Consider the following 17,080-nt stretch of genomic DNA (forward strand, 5'->3'; position numbering starts at 1 on the left):
GTACAAATTAATATCATATTTTAGACAAACACTGGCAGTAAATTGGAGCGAAATGCAGCAAGGTAGGTCATAAATACGTGATGGGATATTTAAATAAACAATTTATTTACACAATGTATAAACAATCTTGTTCTCTAGTCGATCTAATTTTGAGTAGTCGAATGAGAATGAGAATAAAAGTTAACTACTTTCACGGGCCACTCAACATCATAAAAAATTGTAATAAATAAAATTTCCTACATAGTACCTATGTTCACAATTTTGGAGGAGATGATGATGGTGGTCTAAAGACAATTTTCCTGCTCTTGAGGGTGCTCCACTTGTGTCTTTTCCAGTATACGGCAGCTGAGATGAAGATTGAAAATATAAAAATTACCTATGGACAAAAAAGATTTGTGCAGTTAAAATAATATATTACATTCTGAAGTTAAATGTAAAAATGATAAAACATTTTGTGATAACAGCCCACAAACAAACAAGAAGAACAGGTGACCAACAAATAAATCTCTTTAAATCAAGAAATTTATTTATCATGTTATTATGGTATTGTACAATCGACTCTTAATAACAGTTTTTTTCCACTAATCTTGTTAGAGAATCTCAAGAGAAAATATATAAAACAAAAGGATAACTCAAAATTTATTGTAGAAAACATTAAACCTTCTTTTCAATAAAAATAAATTTCGTTTAATTCAGGTTTTTCCAGACAAAACAATATCTATGTGCAAAAAAGTGATTTCTTATTTCCTTGATGTTTTGAGCTGTCAAGAATTGATTTTGTATTATGCATACATATATATTTTTTGGATGAAAATATTTAATCTTAATTACTTAATGAAAATGGTATTGTTTTAAAAATTTAACTAAGTTTAATTATTTTCACTTTCTCTGGAGTCATAATGATTGTTATAAAATAGGATATATTTTGTATAAAAATAAACATTTTCATAAAACAAGGATGCAACCAACATATTAAAAGGAAATAATAAAATCTGTGCCACTAAAACTTATGAAGGGTAAGGGGTTCACTACTTAATAAGAACTGTTTCTTGAATATTGGTTGTACATGGTGATTTGTATTTTATTATTCTCAGCCACCAGGTTTTTCCCTAATTAATAATATATATCCTCTTTAGAGGCTGAATGTAGGAGGGTAGACTCATGGATACAGTAACCGAATATATAATTATAGATTTGAACCCAGGCCCAGGAGTTAGCGACACAGTGGCTAGAATGGCTCACTGCGCTACTCTACTTCCAAAAGGAAGTAACAACAGATGAAAATTTGAATTTATTTAATTAAAAATTAATTCATGTTAAGTATAGTAAGAAACTGTTTGGATATGTAAACATGGAAAGATTTATATTTCAAAACATGTTAGCCATGAGAGAACTTCAAATTCTGCCTGCTTTATATGAAAAATACAATAATAATCAAATGTTTTTAAAAATTTAAGTAAGGCTTTGTGCTACTAATTGTAGGCTAAAAATGGTTCCAAAATTTGTGTCTACTGTGAGAGTTTAGTAGCTTTTTTCAAGGATAATTTCATAAATATGGATAAAAATGCATAAGGATGATTTATCAAGAGGTGTGTATCATCCTTATACCTTTTTCTAACATAAAGAGGCTGTTAGAGAGGTGATCCGACTAATTGACTGATATTTTTAAAAATTTGGATTGACGTTAACAAATAAAATTAATTAAAATTTTTATAATTAGATCGTATTCAAACAAAACCACTTTATGAACAGTAACAGAGATAATAAAACATGTCAGGTAGATGGTTACTGACCTATAATATAACGAATAAATTTCTACTTATGTAAGATTACAATATTCATTGAATTTCTCCTCTCCTCTTTCAGAGAACATTAAATTGTAGTAGCTCATTTTGAATGTGTACATCTGGTGAAAAAGTAATAAAAAGAAACCCCTTAATTCGCATAATTCAAATTTTCTTTTAGAAATACCTGATCAAAACTTTACAAGTTATCTCTATTCTGATCATAATGTTTAAGCGTGTTTTAAAATTCTTTTGCAGCCCTCCAGTACAGAAGAGAAACACAACTGTAGAGAGCATTCCAACCCCCAAGGAAACATAAATCATATGCTGCACACCTCTCACTTGCTGTGTTCAGGATGCCCATCCACAGTTATATTCACCTTATATTTATTAGGTCTTAGATCCATTGAATACTTTATTTTGAAAGTTCATGAAAAATTTAAAATAAATTACTCCTTGTGAGATCGCATTCGAATTTATAAATTTTTTTTAGAACAAATAAAAACCTTGAATGAAAATCAGAATGAATTGATTTATATAAACGTACCTTTATGGCCATTTGTTTTCGTGTATCATGCTCAGGCTCTGAGGTCCATTTGAGGAAAGTTGCAACATCCTTGGCTAATTGACTTTGAGTTGCTGGAGTTCCATCAGTGTATTCGATAATCTAACCCCAAAAAATTCATACATAATTAGTAATGAATACATTACATTCACATTCATTATCAAATTTTCAAGTTAGCAACAAATAAATTAATCAATTAATGTCAAGTATTAATAATGATAAATAAGAACTTATCAGATTTCTAAAAAATATGAAATATTATAGACTTTCTCATTGAATAGTACAACTATTACTCGACTATAGTTTCTAATACAATTTCTTAGTAATGTTTACTTCAAGATAACAAGTAAGTATATGATTTATTAATGAAAAACTGAAGGTTAATAATTTATTTGCTGTAATGTAGCCATTTAGCTTTGGGAGCACTTAAAGTGTACTTAAATAACCTAACAGATTCCACACCAAACCTTAACCACTGAACCTACCTCTATGGCTCTTAGGAGAGATGCCAACAATATAGGCCAAAAGATTAACCCTACTCCTATTCCTAGAATGATGAAATTGAAGATCAAGTAATATGCTTAAATTAAATACTATTTTGGAGGCAAGAGTGGCAGTGTATTCGTTGTAAAAATTCTCGGGTTGAAAGTAGCTTAAATTTGAATTAAGGAGGTTGGGTATTTAATTTTATAATGAACCCAAAAAATTAAAACAAATTAATTTTTTTTTTTATAAATACTTCTTTGATATTTTAATCATAATCATTATCATTTTCCTTATCTCTCTACTTTATATAAATAAGTTTTAAGTGATCACCTTGTAATATTTAATTTTAGATATGATCACCATACAAGTACAAGGTAAAATGCTTTAACCTAGAGTTATTTATTTTCCTGCTAACACTAAATTGAAAAAAAATAATACAATCTGGACTACAGAATACAAGTAAATTACAGTTATACAACTAGAGCAACGGGTAGTACAATTAAAGGAACAGTTGTATAATTTATAAAATGGGAGTTTGGGCGGACAGGGGTTCAAGGCCAGTTGAAAAAAAAAAATTGTACAACAGTCGACCAAGGGAGGGCCAAAGGTAATCAATAGATGGCAGTCGAGCCAGAATTACACTGAACCAATAGTTCATAGCACTAAAAAACATGCCTCGGCTTAGAGAGGTTAGGTGTCTCCAGGAAGGTTCCCAACTTGCGTCCATCCCTGGCTAACAGAAGATGATTTTTTAATTTTAATTTAAGGTAAAGGAAGCTTAATCTATCAAATTAAGTTGGGCAAATTTTTTACTTCATCACATTTCTTTTTATTTTAACATTATTATTTTATTTTAGCTGATGAAGCCATCTTCTAATACATTATTTCTTATGGGAATATACAAGTATGACTTAACCACAAAAATTATTGATAAAATAAGGTTGTCACACTTATAAGGATGGCTAGATAAGTAAAAACATTCTCAACATAGAAATAAATATGATAAAGTAAAAAAAAAAAAAAAAAAGCCCAACTTATTTATTAATATTTTCCTTACTCCGGCTCAAACCCAGATCTGAGAGGTAAGAGAATGAGGTTTTTTTTTTTATAAATAAATATATATAATTCAAGCTTAGAAGATGGGGAATAATTTCTTAAATGATGGTTACAAATAAAGAAATGGAATGTTTGATGTATTAGAACAGTTTATCCCATTAATTTTTCTCATGATAGTCAGGGTTTTAGGATCTCATCATGAATTTAAAGGAGGAAAAAATTGATATCAGAAAATGTTGTTATACTAATTCCTATTAACTTCTTTTAAATAATTAGTTATATTGGATGATATTAAAATGTACGATAACATCGAACACATAAAAACAATCTTTTAAAATTAAAAGTGGAAGATGTATTTCAGAGATCTCAACAGACTTATTATTATATAGCATACATACTGGAACAAAACTAAAAGATCCATGACTGTTTGGTTACTTAGATTATTTAACAACTGTTTTTAATTTGATACACACACTCTAGTAAATCAATGTTTTACTGGAACATTAAATAAAGTTTTTCATAACTGAAACAATCACATAAATAACCCGAGTTGAAATAAACAGTCTAGAAGAACTATTAAAATAAGACTCAATTAGAAATTTCAATAGCACAATATTTTATAAAACACATTTTTTACTTAACAGAAGAAAATTAAGTGAAAACTTGTTGTTTTTTTTTAAATCTAGATGAATAGCACTATTTTCAGTAGTTATTTGGGGTGACCTGGGTATGATTAAACTCAAATAAAAACGGGGTTTAGAGGGGAACTAACACTTTTTTAATTCCCTATTCTGTATTCTATAAATGAGACCCTCAGAATATTTGATAATGTAAGAAATAGTCTGCCCCAATTTATTGGATTATAAAGGGTATACCGGTGGGTCTCAAACTTCTTAAAATTTCCTGCATAGGGGGGGTTATCCCTTTAAAAATTGTTTGACAGCTCATGGACCCCTTTAATAAAAAAAGAAAAGCATAGTGAATAAAACATCATTTTTACAAACAGTTATGTGTTCTGAAAATATTACATGTTATATAATCGTTAAATTTAAATAGCAATATTAATGGGATGGATGCTTGTGTTTTGCCTGAACTAGTTCTTCAAAATTAGGTTTGGTCAGTGCAACTCTCATGTTATTTATCCTCTATAATCTATTTCGAGATTTTGTATTTATAGTGAGAGGAGTAGAAAAAGCTGACTGAGGTAACAACGTAGTTCTGTCAGATATACAATATAAATAAATATGCTTTTGTTTTGCAGTTCCCTAGGGGACGTAGTTCTGTCAGATATACAATATAAATAAATATGCTTTTGTTTTGCAGTCCCCTAGGGGACTCTGTGGACCCCACTTTAAGAACTGCTACGCTACTAGGTAGGAAATTACGGATCTTATCACTTCCTATGAACCTAAAGAGAATTTTAAAAAGGAGTTAAGCTCTTTAACAGGGCTGAATCAACTTCTTTCAGACAATAAGTGAAGTAATACACACAATAATGGCCAGCATAAATATCATGGCAACTAATGCCATTAATGAATTTTATCTGAGCTAATTTACTTATAATGTTATAGAAAAAGTTTTTTTTTTCTATAACAAACATATGATTTGACAAGAAAACAAGGTATGAATGAAATCAGATAATGGTGATGAATAGTACAAAAATATATTTCATTCCTGGGACGGGGGAGATAAAGAACTTGGGCAATGAAATGCTATTAACCATTATATTTACAAGATAAGATGAAAGTTTTCGATGAAATGTGTTAAGTGAATAAGTTCTTTTCTTCTAAGTAATTTTTTTAAATATAAAAATAAAACATTGGTGGAATGACTTTGTAGCTTTTTTTTATTACCTTTGGAACCTACTTTGCCTTCAATTGAGTAATGGATGTGTAGTCAAGTAGTAAAGTAAAAGTGACAATGTTGTGAATAAGTAGTTTATTTCATTTCAATGCCTAGGTCAAATTTATGCATCAGTATTGAAAAATTGTGAAAATATCAATGCAAGTAAATATCACGATTTTGTCAATACTGAAGCATTAATTTGGTCCAGGCACTAGTAGATAAAAAAATATAACATTCACAAAATTTTTACTTGGGTTCACACCCGTTTATATAGAAGTAACTAAGCTCTCATTAACAGAGATCAACCTACAGTGAAATCAATTAAAATGTTGAGATTTTTTTCAAGAGGAAATGTTTACTTGAAAGATTAAGATTAGATAACAAACACTATTTTAACATATTTATGGCTTCTTTTAAAATAAATAAATAAAATTATTTGGTTTTAATTATTTTATGATAACAATGCTTTCTTAATAGATCAAAAATTATCAAAGGGAGGATATTATTTTTAACAAGTACTGAATACAATTCAATTCAACATTGAGAACTAGGGAGAAAATAAAGAATTTAATCACTAATATTTTCATAGTTAAATAACTAAGTTCATAACTTAAATGAGTATTACAAATTTAAATGTTTAATACAAGGCCAAGTGAGGATTGTGCCACTATTGAAAGTAGTGAAGATATTAAATGTTAATGGCTGTCAAAAATTTGTGTAAATTATGAAATAAAAAACCTCATAAATACTACCCAAAATAGTACAAGATATACACTTAAAACACTCTGCTATCATGATAGAACATTCAAAACAGACTCTTATTTAAAAACTTGATCTGAATGTGAATAGAAATATCCACGCAAAGTTGGCGTGGTTTGTATGGTTGTATTGTGGATTAGTAGCTTTGTGACAAGATAAATCCTCTAAAAATTTACAAAAATATTTAATGAAAAATTAGACAGCATTTTTAGAACATTTATTTGTTCTAAAATGTTACCCTATACTATCTGATTTATCCCCAATTTTCTAGAAAACATAAAGTGAGGTTATAATAAAAGTGTATAAAGAGTGGTAAAAGATAAAGAATTTGACTGTGATTTTTAATGTATTTTTGACATATTAGATATAAAGTTTTGACCTGGGCAGAATAGCCTGTATGGAGTTTTTTTAAAATAGTTAAATGATATGTCTCATAGTAAATTAAGATTGTCCCTGAAGATGGCCGGATTGGCCGAAACGTTGGACGTGTAAATGAAATAAATGTTTTGAGACTATAATTTGGATAGTGTTTTTTAATTATTTAGTAAAAAATTTACCAGTCTCAAGAAAGAAATTTAAAGATTATAAATAAATAAAGAGGAAATTTAATTCACAGCATATATATCTAATAAAAATTGTATTTAATTTTTCTTTTTAATGCATAGGAATTGTAGAAAAACTAAATAAAAATAAGACAAAATGGGCTAGCATTAGCGTAAATATAGGGTGCTACACCAGAAAACAAAGATGTTAGGTTAGATTATATATGCCGAGGAAAAAATGGTGTCTAAGGTAATTATCTCATTTAGTACATACAAGTAAATTAATTCTGTTATTCCAATAGCAAAACATTTTAATAATAAATGATTTTTTTTTAGAATTATCTTTCTTGAATTTTTAATGTTGAATATTTACAACAAAAAATATATAAAATTATTTTATTTAACAACCCCCATCTCTTAGTATTAATAAAATTTTTAATGCTGAAAATCTTAAGTTTATAACAGTAAAGTTTATTTAATTATTTTATTTATGAAAACAAATATTTAATTCAGAACTTAAAGAATTCCATTAAACATATGACCCTCCACCATATGATCTGGAATTTTACCTTATCATTTGTTTTTTAATAGATTTATTTTCACATAAACTTCAACAAGTCGTAGTAAGGATGTTATCCCAGAAGTTTAACCCTATACTGGACTGAGTGTGAAGATTTAATTACATGGGTAAACTGTACAGTTTTCGTTATCAAGTTTAGACCTACTTATTGACTTTTGGGCTTCTTTAGAAACAAATACTTTAGTGGGAGCTCAAACAAAACTTGATGGCTTTTTTACTTTTACATTCAAAACCAACAGTAATTAAGAAGCTGATATAAAATCTATGAAAACTTAAATACTAGAAAAAAAGGTAAGAAAGGTATTATATAATCAGAATAGATTTAATAGATGCTACAGATAAATTTATATCTAAGAAATAAACATTTTTGAAAAAACAAATCCTAAACTTTTTATCCATTAATGTGAAATACGTGATGAGAAATGTTGGAGAAGACAAAAAATACTATTATACTATTGTAATAGATCAACATTACCTCATTGTATAAGGCTTGAGCCATACTTATGGCTCCTCCAGGAAAATAAGGGTTAAAGTATTGGCCTTCCCTTAAAACCAAACCTGCAGGAGCATCCCAGTAACCAGTTAATAAGTGGAAGATGTAATCCTAAAATAAGAAAATCATATCAGTTAGTATACCAATTCATACAAAATAATCGAATGCATGGCTACTATATGAAGTTTATTTACTTCTTCTCCATGACGTCCAGGAACTATATATGAAAGATCTGGAGGATATGCTCCATTATTAGCTGCTCTTGCGGCCTCTTCATTTGGATAAGGGCTAGGCATATGGTCAGAAAGTTTTCCTGGCCTGTTGAACATTTCACCAACTTCGTTGGGACCATCCAAAACCTAAAATCATAAACATTTAAAAAAACTGACCTGACAAATCATTAACACATGAAAAAGTAGAAATGAATGTTACAATTTGTTCTTCGGCTTCTGCTTTAGCCTCAGCTTCAGTGTGTGAAACACCTACAAGGTCTCGATAGCAAACATATCTTAGGCTGTGACAGGCTGCACAGACATTTTTATAAACTTCATAGCCTCGTCGGATACTACAAAGGTAATTAAATGCAATTATCAAAAACTAATAAACCAACATCAATTAAGGAAAATTACAATATATGTACCTTGCATGATCAAGTGATTGAAAATAACCGCTATGGCTCCAGGGAAGTTTGGGAGGATGGAGTTCAAGATCTCCTGCTTGAAGACTTTTTTCGAGAGCATATATCAACATGCCTGTTCCTCCAGTTAAAATACCGAGTGAGGTATACAACTAATTACAAAAATGAAGTTAATCTTTGAATTAAATCAAGTTTAATATAATAATAATAAATTTATACAAACTTACTGCTTTCTTTCCCCTTGACCATGATTTAGTGGTAGAAAAGCTGCCTATCTAAAAACAATAATAGAGAAATGTCCAATGAGACATTAATGGAAGTTCAAAAAAAATTTTTTTGGAGAGTGAAAAAGTGGTTGCATGTGAAAAATTTTTTACGAAAAATTCTTGCATAAATGTTCGAAGACCATTCAAACATGTAATTACACAAAACATCTTACCTGTAAGTGCTTAGAAACTGGGTTATTTTTTAAAAGTCTAGAGCCATATATCCGACCTATAGCAGCAGCCATTTTAGATGGTGTGGAGAGAAAATACCATGATAGAACCAAATTATAAATATTTATTAGAAATAGTTAAAAATAGAATATTCAAGCACCTTTATGATTGAAAAAAATATTTTATTTGATACGATTGTACTTAAACCCATGTGGGTTAAAAAAAATGTCTTCCTTCAAATATATAAAACAGAAGTTTATGATTTGATTTCTGAATTTAAAATACTAATCTCCATCTAAAATATTGTTTTTATTTTTAAATTTAAAAAAATCAACCATAAATGAAGGGATTAGATAGGAATATGAAAAGTATATAAGAAAATGAAAAGATAAAAGGCAAACAGTATAAAATCACGAAAATAGTTTAATTGTGTGGAGAGGATTCATAAATTATGAACAGTTATATACTTCTTACTTAAATATTAATAGACTGATTTTTTTTAACAAATAGAGTATTAATATTATTCAACACTAGCGAGCTCTGTACGAAACGCCGTTAGTCGCCATTTTTCCCACATCCAAGTGTGTCATTGTAGTTAGAGATGTGAATCGGTCAATATCGGTGATTTCTAATTCGTGTTACAGTTAATCCGTTTGTTAAAAATGAGTTCCAATGATATGCCCGAACTGGGCAGTAAGATTAGTTTAATTTCTAAAGCCGATATTCGTTACGAAGGAAAATTGTATACAGTCGATCCCCAAGATTGTACGATTGCTTTAGCTAATGGTAAGTTGACCCAATAGTTCCAGATATTTTTTTTCTTTCCTCATTTATGTAGGGATGTTATTTTAGTGAATTATTCATGCCTAGTTACATATCGACATAAAACTACGCAGTTACTTTTTTATTCATGGTTAATTTAAAACTATTCGTAAATGCGTATATAATCTTCATAATTTTTTTTTATAAGCCTAATAATCCTATCTTTGGTATTAAATTTTTGCCCATGCTTAGCACATTACTCGTTTCCTTTAGATCTTAGACCAGGTCTTGGAAAAACCAATTAAGTTATTTTTAATATGATATCCCATATTGCCTGTAAAATTGAAATATTATTAACTGGTTAAGGGTCATATTACTTTATTATCATGACTGATCAGGTTTGTTGTTGCAATGCAAATCATGCAGGTCAGGTACAATGTTTAATCCCTCTGCTTTAATTGCCATATCAAACTTGCATTAGTTGGATATAATATTTAGGAAGGACATTAAATATTAACAGTTCAACTTATATGTCGATTCTTATATCAAAATCAAAAGATTGATATCATATAAAACAGGTTTTATAAATATCCATTCTATCAATTTGCATAATGATTTTAAAAAATAAATCAATTGTTATCTAATTAGTTTTTTTTTTTTTTTTTTTTAGGTTGATTATATTTTAAGTAATATATTATACTTTTCAAATCTGTTATAACTTGGTATAGTATACATTTGGTTAAAGTCAATGTTTTATATTTACATTTTAGTACGATCATTTGGAACTGAAGATAGAAAAACAGCGCATCCAGTACCTGCTCAAAATCAAGTATATGATTACATTTTATTCAGGGCGACCGATATTAAAGATATAAGCGTTGTACCTCCAACTCAGCTTCTTTGTGATCCGGCTATTGTACAGGTTTGTAATATTATTTATTTAATTTTGATGTGGTTGAATTTTACTATAATTGTGTTATCTATGGTTGTTTAAATTATTAGTAGCTTATATTTTATAGAAAATTTTACACTAGTTCATTTCACTTATTCAACCTGCTGTCATGATGGTGTGGAAGAGAAAGTAGTGTAGCCATGGCAACTTGAGTAGTAAATGTGGCTATAGCTTTCTCCTTAAATTTTGTTAGTTCTGTTACCTTAATATTTTGTTACTTTATTTTCAGTTTAATCATCTTACTGTGTTTACATATTGCCTAAAGGTTTGCCTATTTGATGTTGTTTACTTTATCCCCCTTACTGTTTTATTGTAACTGTTCTCTCCCCCTCTACTTTTCTCTCTTTTAAGGAATATACTTTTAAATGTCTTGGTATTTTAATTATTTTTGAAATTAAAATTAACTTAATAGAAATATTTGGTTTTCTGCAGCATTCTATTTTTTCAAATTTTGATTGCCCTATTTTCAGTTAGTTGTGCAGTATTGAGTTTTTTAATATTTTAATCGATGTCCTGATATGTAGGCATTAATTGATTAATGTTTGTCACATATTTTGTTTTAAACATTGTTCATTTTTGAATAAATTGATAGCTTTCTATTCTAATCAATGAACAGCTTGATTAGGATCAAATTGAAAATGTTTAGTTTTGGTTAAAGTAAACATCTTCATTAACAGTTTATTTACATAATTGTTACAATAATTAATATTTATGAATTGGTTCAGTCCATCCCTAACACATCATGAAATAAAAAAAGAATGATTGCTTGATTACCTCTGAAAAATTTTAATTTTGTATATTTCTTTCTTAATATTTGGATTACATTTTTATTGTTTATGGTTTGCAAGTGGTAGCCTTTTTGTTTTAGAATTTGCCAACTCAACACGTATGTGGTTTTCGAAATTATTCAACTTTTGATTCTCCTAGGATTTATGAATAAATCTATTGTCCTAAGTTCATTCTTGCTTATGAGCCAAAGTCCTTTCTCCATGCCTAACATGTCTCTATGTATGTACTGTATAAATGGGAATAAGCAAAATTCATTCTTCAGAGGATTTAAATTTTTTGTGGGAAGATTATTAGTTGACTATTTGTAATTGGTTTTAGAAAGATAATCCAGATGGCAGTAAAGATAGGTACAAAATTGCAGAAGAACTATTTATTAGTTAAAACCTCAATTATAAAAACTAAAAATAGTTTTTCTGCTATTTTAGTATGATTCTGGGCCAACTTACTTCATTTGCAATATTTTTACTTGGTAACTATTTTAAGTAGAATGGTTAATATTTATTGAATAATATATTCAGGATAGAAAACAGTCTATCACTTTTATGTAGACATAATAAAACACATCTTGCATCAACAGTCAGAATAAGGACATCATCAATTGGTTACATTACCCATTCCAGGATATTTTAACTACAGAAAAATGGAGGTAACATAACCATAGTTGAGAAAGGTTATATTAAACAAAGTCATTAGGAAACTGTGAAACTGACATACTGAATAGTTAAAGCAAATATTTGGTTTTAGGCATTCAAATTAAACAATTAATAAATATACCCCAGAATCAGTAAATACAGAAAAAAAAAAGGAAGTAAAATATTGAGCAAAAGGAAGTTATATTCAAAACTAAAGCCAAGCTATTTGGATTTGTTGACTTTTCTTAAATGTTAATTTCTACTACATCTTAATATTAATAATATTCAAATTATATGGAGTATCTTAATCTTTGAGGCAGTCCTCTTTTCTTTAATATCTAGAACTTTATCAAAAGCAAAGACATTTAATATTTTTGATTATTGTTCTAATGCAGTGTTAAACTCTTTCCTAGAATCATATTGATGTATTTGTTTTTGAGGAATTTTTCAACAATTTTATAAACAATGCAAAAAACTAATTTTATCCACTTCAGATTGTTGATGGGTCAATATTTTATCTTTTAAGGGAATTTAAAAATTGCTAAAATGTTATGAATTTTATTTTATTAAACTACTTCATGATTTTACTAATACTATTTGAAAGCTAAATATAATAAGCATCAAAATGTTAAGTGACATAGGTTATTAATTTGGTATGACCTGTAATAATAGCATAAAAAAAATAACTTGGCCATCCTACAATTGTTTTCACTATTCTCTACCAAAGAAAAATGTAAGATCCATTCTTTTAGAATCGTGATTCCTATGCCTAAGAATTTTACTATAATTAGAATTGTGAAACATAATAATATATAGTACTCCTCACCATTAAAATATTGTAAATATTCCTTTTTTCACTCCTTTTCCATATTCTATATGAGCAAGTTATGATGGATTTGAAGATATAGTAGCTTAAGATGTTGATTTGAGAAATGACTGACTAAAAGAGGAAGATAGTGTGTGAAAGTAAGACTTATAATGAACATTATTGCTGTTATAACACTCAGTATAAATTTATATTCTTATTCTGTAATGTTTAGGGTTGTGGACAACTTTCACGAAACTAATAAGTTTGTGTTTTGTATTGTTTTGTTTTGTTTCTGGTGTTGTATGTTTCAAACTTCAGTGTTTGCTTATCAGTTATTCCATATTTATTACCTTTCCCTGTACATTTTGATTTACTTTACTTTAATATTTGTAATTTGTTTGATTTTGTGACCTTTTTGAGCATTTTCAGTTTCCTGCTGAACAGCTGTTAAAATATAACCTTTCTCAGCTGTTGTTGAATATAACCTTCTCTAGCTCTGGTTATGCTATCTCCCTTTTCATTTAGGATGTTTGGGAGTTGTGTACTAAATGTTAGAGATTTGTCTTATAAGACCTACCGATGTACTTCATATATGTGATGCGTTTTTTTTTTTTTTTTCTGAACAGGGATTGAATTAGTAAAACATAGACTTGTACATTTTTTGCTGGTATCTAAGAGATATCTTCGTGTCTAGAATCTTCCAGTTATATTCTGACAGTTAATTTTTATTTCTACATAAAAATCTTAATTTTTAAAAGATATATTGCAAATTTTAGTTATCATCATCAATTGGAAATCGTTATGGAGGAACACAATCTGGTGGACAAGATTATCCACCTATGCTCAGTGGATTGTATGGTCCATCAGGAGGAGGTCAGAGTGGAGGTTTTAATCCGATGCAGTCAGGGCTTCATCCTTTGGCCTCACGGCAGCAACCTCAGAGTGAGTTCACATCCAGGACACTATCGAACAGCGGTACGTGACAAAACTGCAATACCCATACTACGCTTCAGCTTTCTTGCTTCTATGCTTTGCCTTTTCTCTTTTTCTATTGTTTAATTATTTTATTTTATTTCAATTATAAAGTTTGTGAAAAATATGCAAGTGTTAATTTGTGATATTTAGTAATATTTTCATTTATTGTAGAATTTTTAAAAAGATAGTTTTTTTTATTCTCACGTTGATTACTATATTTGCTTTATTCTAAATTGACTCCAAATATAAATCACTCCTAATCCTCAATATAATTTTCAGGAAAAAAAGAATATGAGATAATAATAAATATTGGAGGATGATTGTTGACCATATGAAGTAGGCTGTAGGAAGATAGTCTATTTGGCAGTCAATAAAGATACAAAGTAATAGGAAAACTATTTAATGCTAATCAACGTTTTGTCCCATTTTTTCTGTATATTTAATGTTCTGTCACTTCTTACAATGTTTTTATCTTATTTTCATTTAGCCCTGCAAAGTGGGCAAAACGTTTATTAGCATTAAATAGTTTTTTCTACTATTTTGTACTTTTATTGCCCGCCACCCAGACTATCTTCTTCCAATCCAATAATAAATAATTTAACTTTTGATAAGAAATTAAATTTTTTAATTTAATGTACATATCTCAAAAAGAACTAAATTTTTTTAAAATTTTGTTACTACTCAGATGAATAGTATCATAAGATCATAAAATTATTCTAATAATGATTTAATATTAAAATATAGCTTTTGAAAACAATTTAAAAAAAAAAAATATTTTAACCATAGAAAAATAAAATCCAAAAACAATAATTCACTGGATTAATAACAGAGTAATAAATTAAAATAAACAATATTGAGACTAAATTTAACCAATGTTTAAACCTCTCTTCAATAGATCATCAGCGAGCCACCACCCTAAGTTATGATGAAAATAAATAATAATTACATATGCACCCTCAGATAACATTGTTATTACAGTAATGAATTTTAAATACTGATCAAATTATTTAAAATGTGATTTCATGGTAGAAGAAACACTGCCTAAATGACTGTTTTACTTGTAATAGAATTATTAAACCTCTGTTTTAGTTCTTTTATATATATGTGATTATAAAAGATTATATATATATACATATACATATATGTGTAATTCTTTTTTTGTTTTAATCCTAGTTAGAGACCAATCTCCATAATATTCAATGGTTTCAATTTAATTCTAGGTTCAATGACTTCTCAAAACTGAACTGAACTATTATTGGTTTTGAGGTATATCAAAAACTGAATTACTTCAACCTCTGATTCACTTGACAATCCTGAGTTTAATTATATATATATAAATGAAAATACTTAAACTAAGAAAATTTTTCATTATTTCACAAACCCTGATGACATTTTCAGATTTAGAAGAAATCTTGATCTTTTGATATTCGATTTAACAGTCTCTGTAACTGGTTCAATTGAATTGATTAAACTTGGTAAATATGAATTTCAAAAGCAAAGCTCGTGAAATATGATAAAAGAAACCAAAATGTATCTAGTTATTTATAATCTTCCCCCTTTTCAATTTTAACGTTAAAAACACATTCTAAGAACTCAGCAGTGAAAAAAAAACACTCATTATTCTTAACCCCAATAGGCAACATTTTCCAATTAAATAGTGCATTCATTCTGATTATAAACTAAATAACTTGTTAAGAAGGAGAAGTTCAGGGCATGTTATACATCCATTGAAAAAATCAGGAACCAAACACCTCCTGCTAGTTTTCATTCTTAAGTTAGTAAAAACTTAAAAGTATTAGTTATAATATATCATATTATTAGCAGTTGTAGTGATGTGTATATATATATATATATATATATATATATATACATATATATACACACACACACACACACACACACACACACATATATACTCAGTCATTTTTTTTTTTAGAATTGACAATGTTATCTGATACTGAAATGGTTAATTTTTTGTTTTTTTTTTAGATTTTTAGTTTGCTTTTTTTGTATTTACATCTAAATATCACAATAACTTAGCACTTGTGTGTCCAGACAATTTCATTATATTATACTTATTCAACTAATAATTTTTTTTTCTTTGCATTAGATTTGAAGAAATAAAAAGAATGGCTTTTGGCATGATGTGGTATGGTTTGTAGCTTTGCATGGCACCTATAAACTATTTTTGCTTACTATTTAACTGTATTGATATTTAATATTTACATAGGATTGTGTTATATTATTTATTTAATGCATGATGTATTGCTCTATACCAGGGGTCCTCAACAGAGCCCTCCTGACATCGCATGTAACCTGTACCAGCAGGGTCCAAAACCATTATTTATTGTTTTTAAATAAATTTCATAATAACAGTTATGGCATCGTTTTTATTTTTTAAATTAATGAATGATTAACTGTTATAAAAGAATTTTTATTTTTAAAACTAAGGGATAACTGATATGAAATAATTTTAATTTTTAAATATTGGTCGTTAAAAATTATTTAATAGCTTTAAATAAAAATTAATCTTTGAATAAATTTTAGTTGAATGTTTATTTTTTGAAACAAATGTAGTTTTGGGGTTAGTTTGGCCCATGGCCACTACCATAGATTAATTGTATGGTAGTTGTCGTGGTAGTACTTTTGCTTAGGTCCTGCGTAATAGTTAATAGTACACATGTTGGCATCTAAGTTATGTCCTGTTTTAACCAGTTTACATGGTGATGCTTTATATTACTACAATTGCTGAACTGTAATAGTTATCATCCCAACATTTACTGTCATGCTCGGTATAACGTGGTAGCTGGCAGTACATGTTATGGTAGTAAAGTTACTGTCATGGCAGTACTGTTATAAAAACACTTTGACTGCAGGGGCCCAATTGGAAACCTCTTTGAATTATGATTTTTTTATTGTTGTTATTTTCTTTTTATTTAATGATGAGTAGATAGTTGACCATAGATTATATATATATA

The 17,080-nt window shown here is 28.3% G+C and overlaps 2 protein-coding genes across 5 annotated transcripts in view; one reads left to right on the forward strand and one right to left on the reverse strand.

Moving 5' to 3' along the window:
* Positions 1–86: 86 nt before the first annotated feature.
* On the reverse strand, positions 87–9,339 carry Cyt-c1 (Cytochrome c1). The gene is made up of 8 exons (XM_014421217.3): positions 9,187–9,339; positions 8,975–9,022; positions 8,751–8,899; positions 8,543–8,675; positions 8,305–8,469; positions 8,093–8,221; positions 2,332–2,451; positions 87–376 (listed from the first exon to the last, which is right to left on the reverse strand). The coding sequence occupies exons 1-8, from the start codon at positions 9,256–9,258 to the stop codon at positions 254–256; spliced, it is 939 nt and encodes a 312-aa protein (XP_014276703.1). The 5' UTR covers positions 9,259–9,339; the 3' UTR covers positions 87–253.
* Positions 9,340–9,739: 400 nt separating this feature from the next.
* Positions 9,740–17,080, forward strand: part of tral (trailer hitch) — a 17,888-nt gene continuing 10,547 nt past the window's right edge. For 2 of the 4 annotated variants that reach the window (XM_014421213.3, XM_014421215.3), the window contains exons 1-3: positions 9,740–9,970; positions 10,717–10,868; positions 13,904–14,102. In XM_014421213.3, the coding sequence (XP_014276699.1) occupies positions 9,847–9,970; positions 10,717–10,868; positions 13,904–14,102 (475 nt within the window). In that variant the 5' untranslated portion in view covers positions 9,740–9,846. The remainder of the gene's footprint in view (positions 9,971–10,716; positions 10,869–13,903; positions 14,103–17,080) is intronic. The other 2 variants (XM_014421214.2, XM_014421216.2) reach the window with 2 other exon arrangements.

The sequence above is a fragment of the Halyomorpha halys genome, unplaced genomic scaffold (genome assembly GCF_000696795.3).
Source record: "Halyomorpha halys isolate HHAL.00 unplaced genomic scaffold, Hhal_1.1 Scaffold307.1, whole genome shotgun sequence".
NCBI lineage: Eukaryota > Metazoa > Arthropoda > Insecta > Hemiptera > Pentatomidae > Halyomorpha > Halyomorpha halys.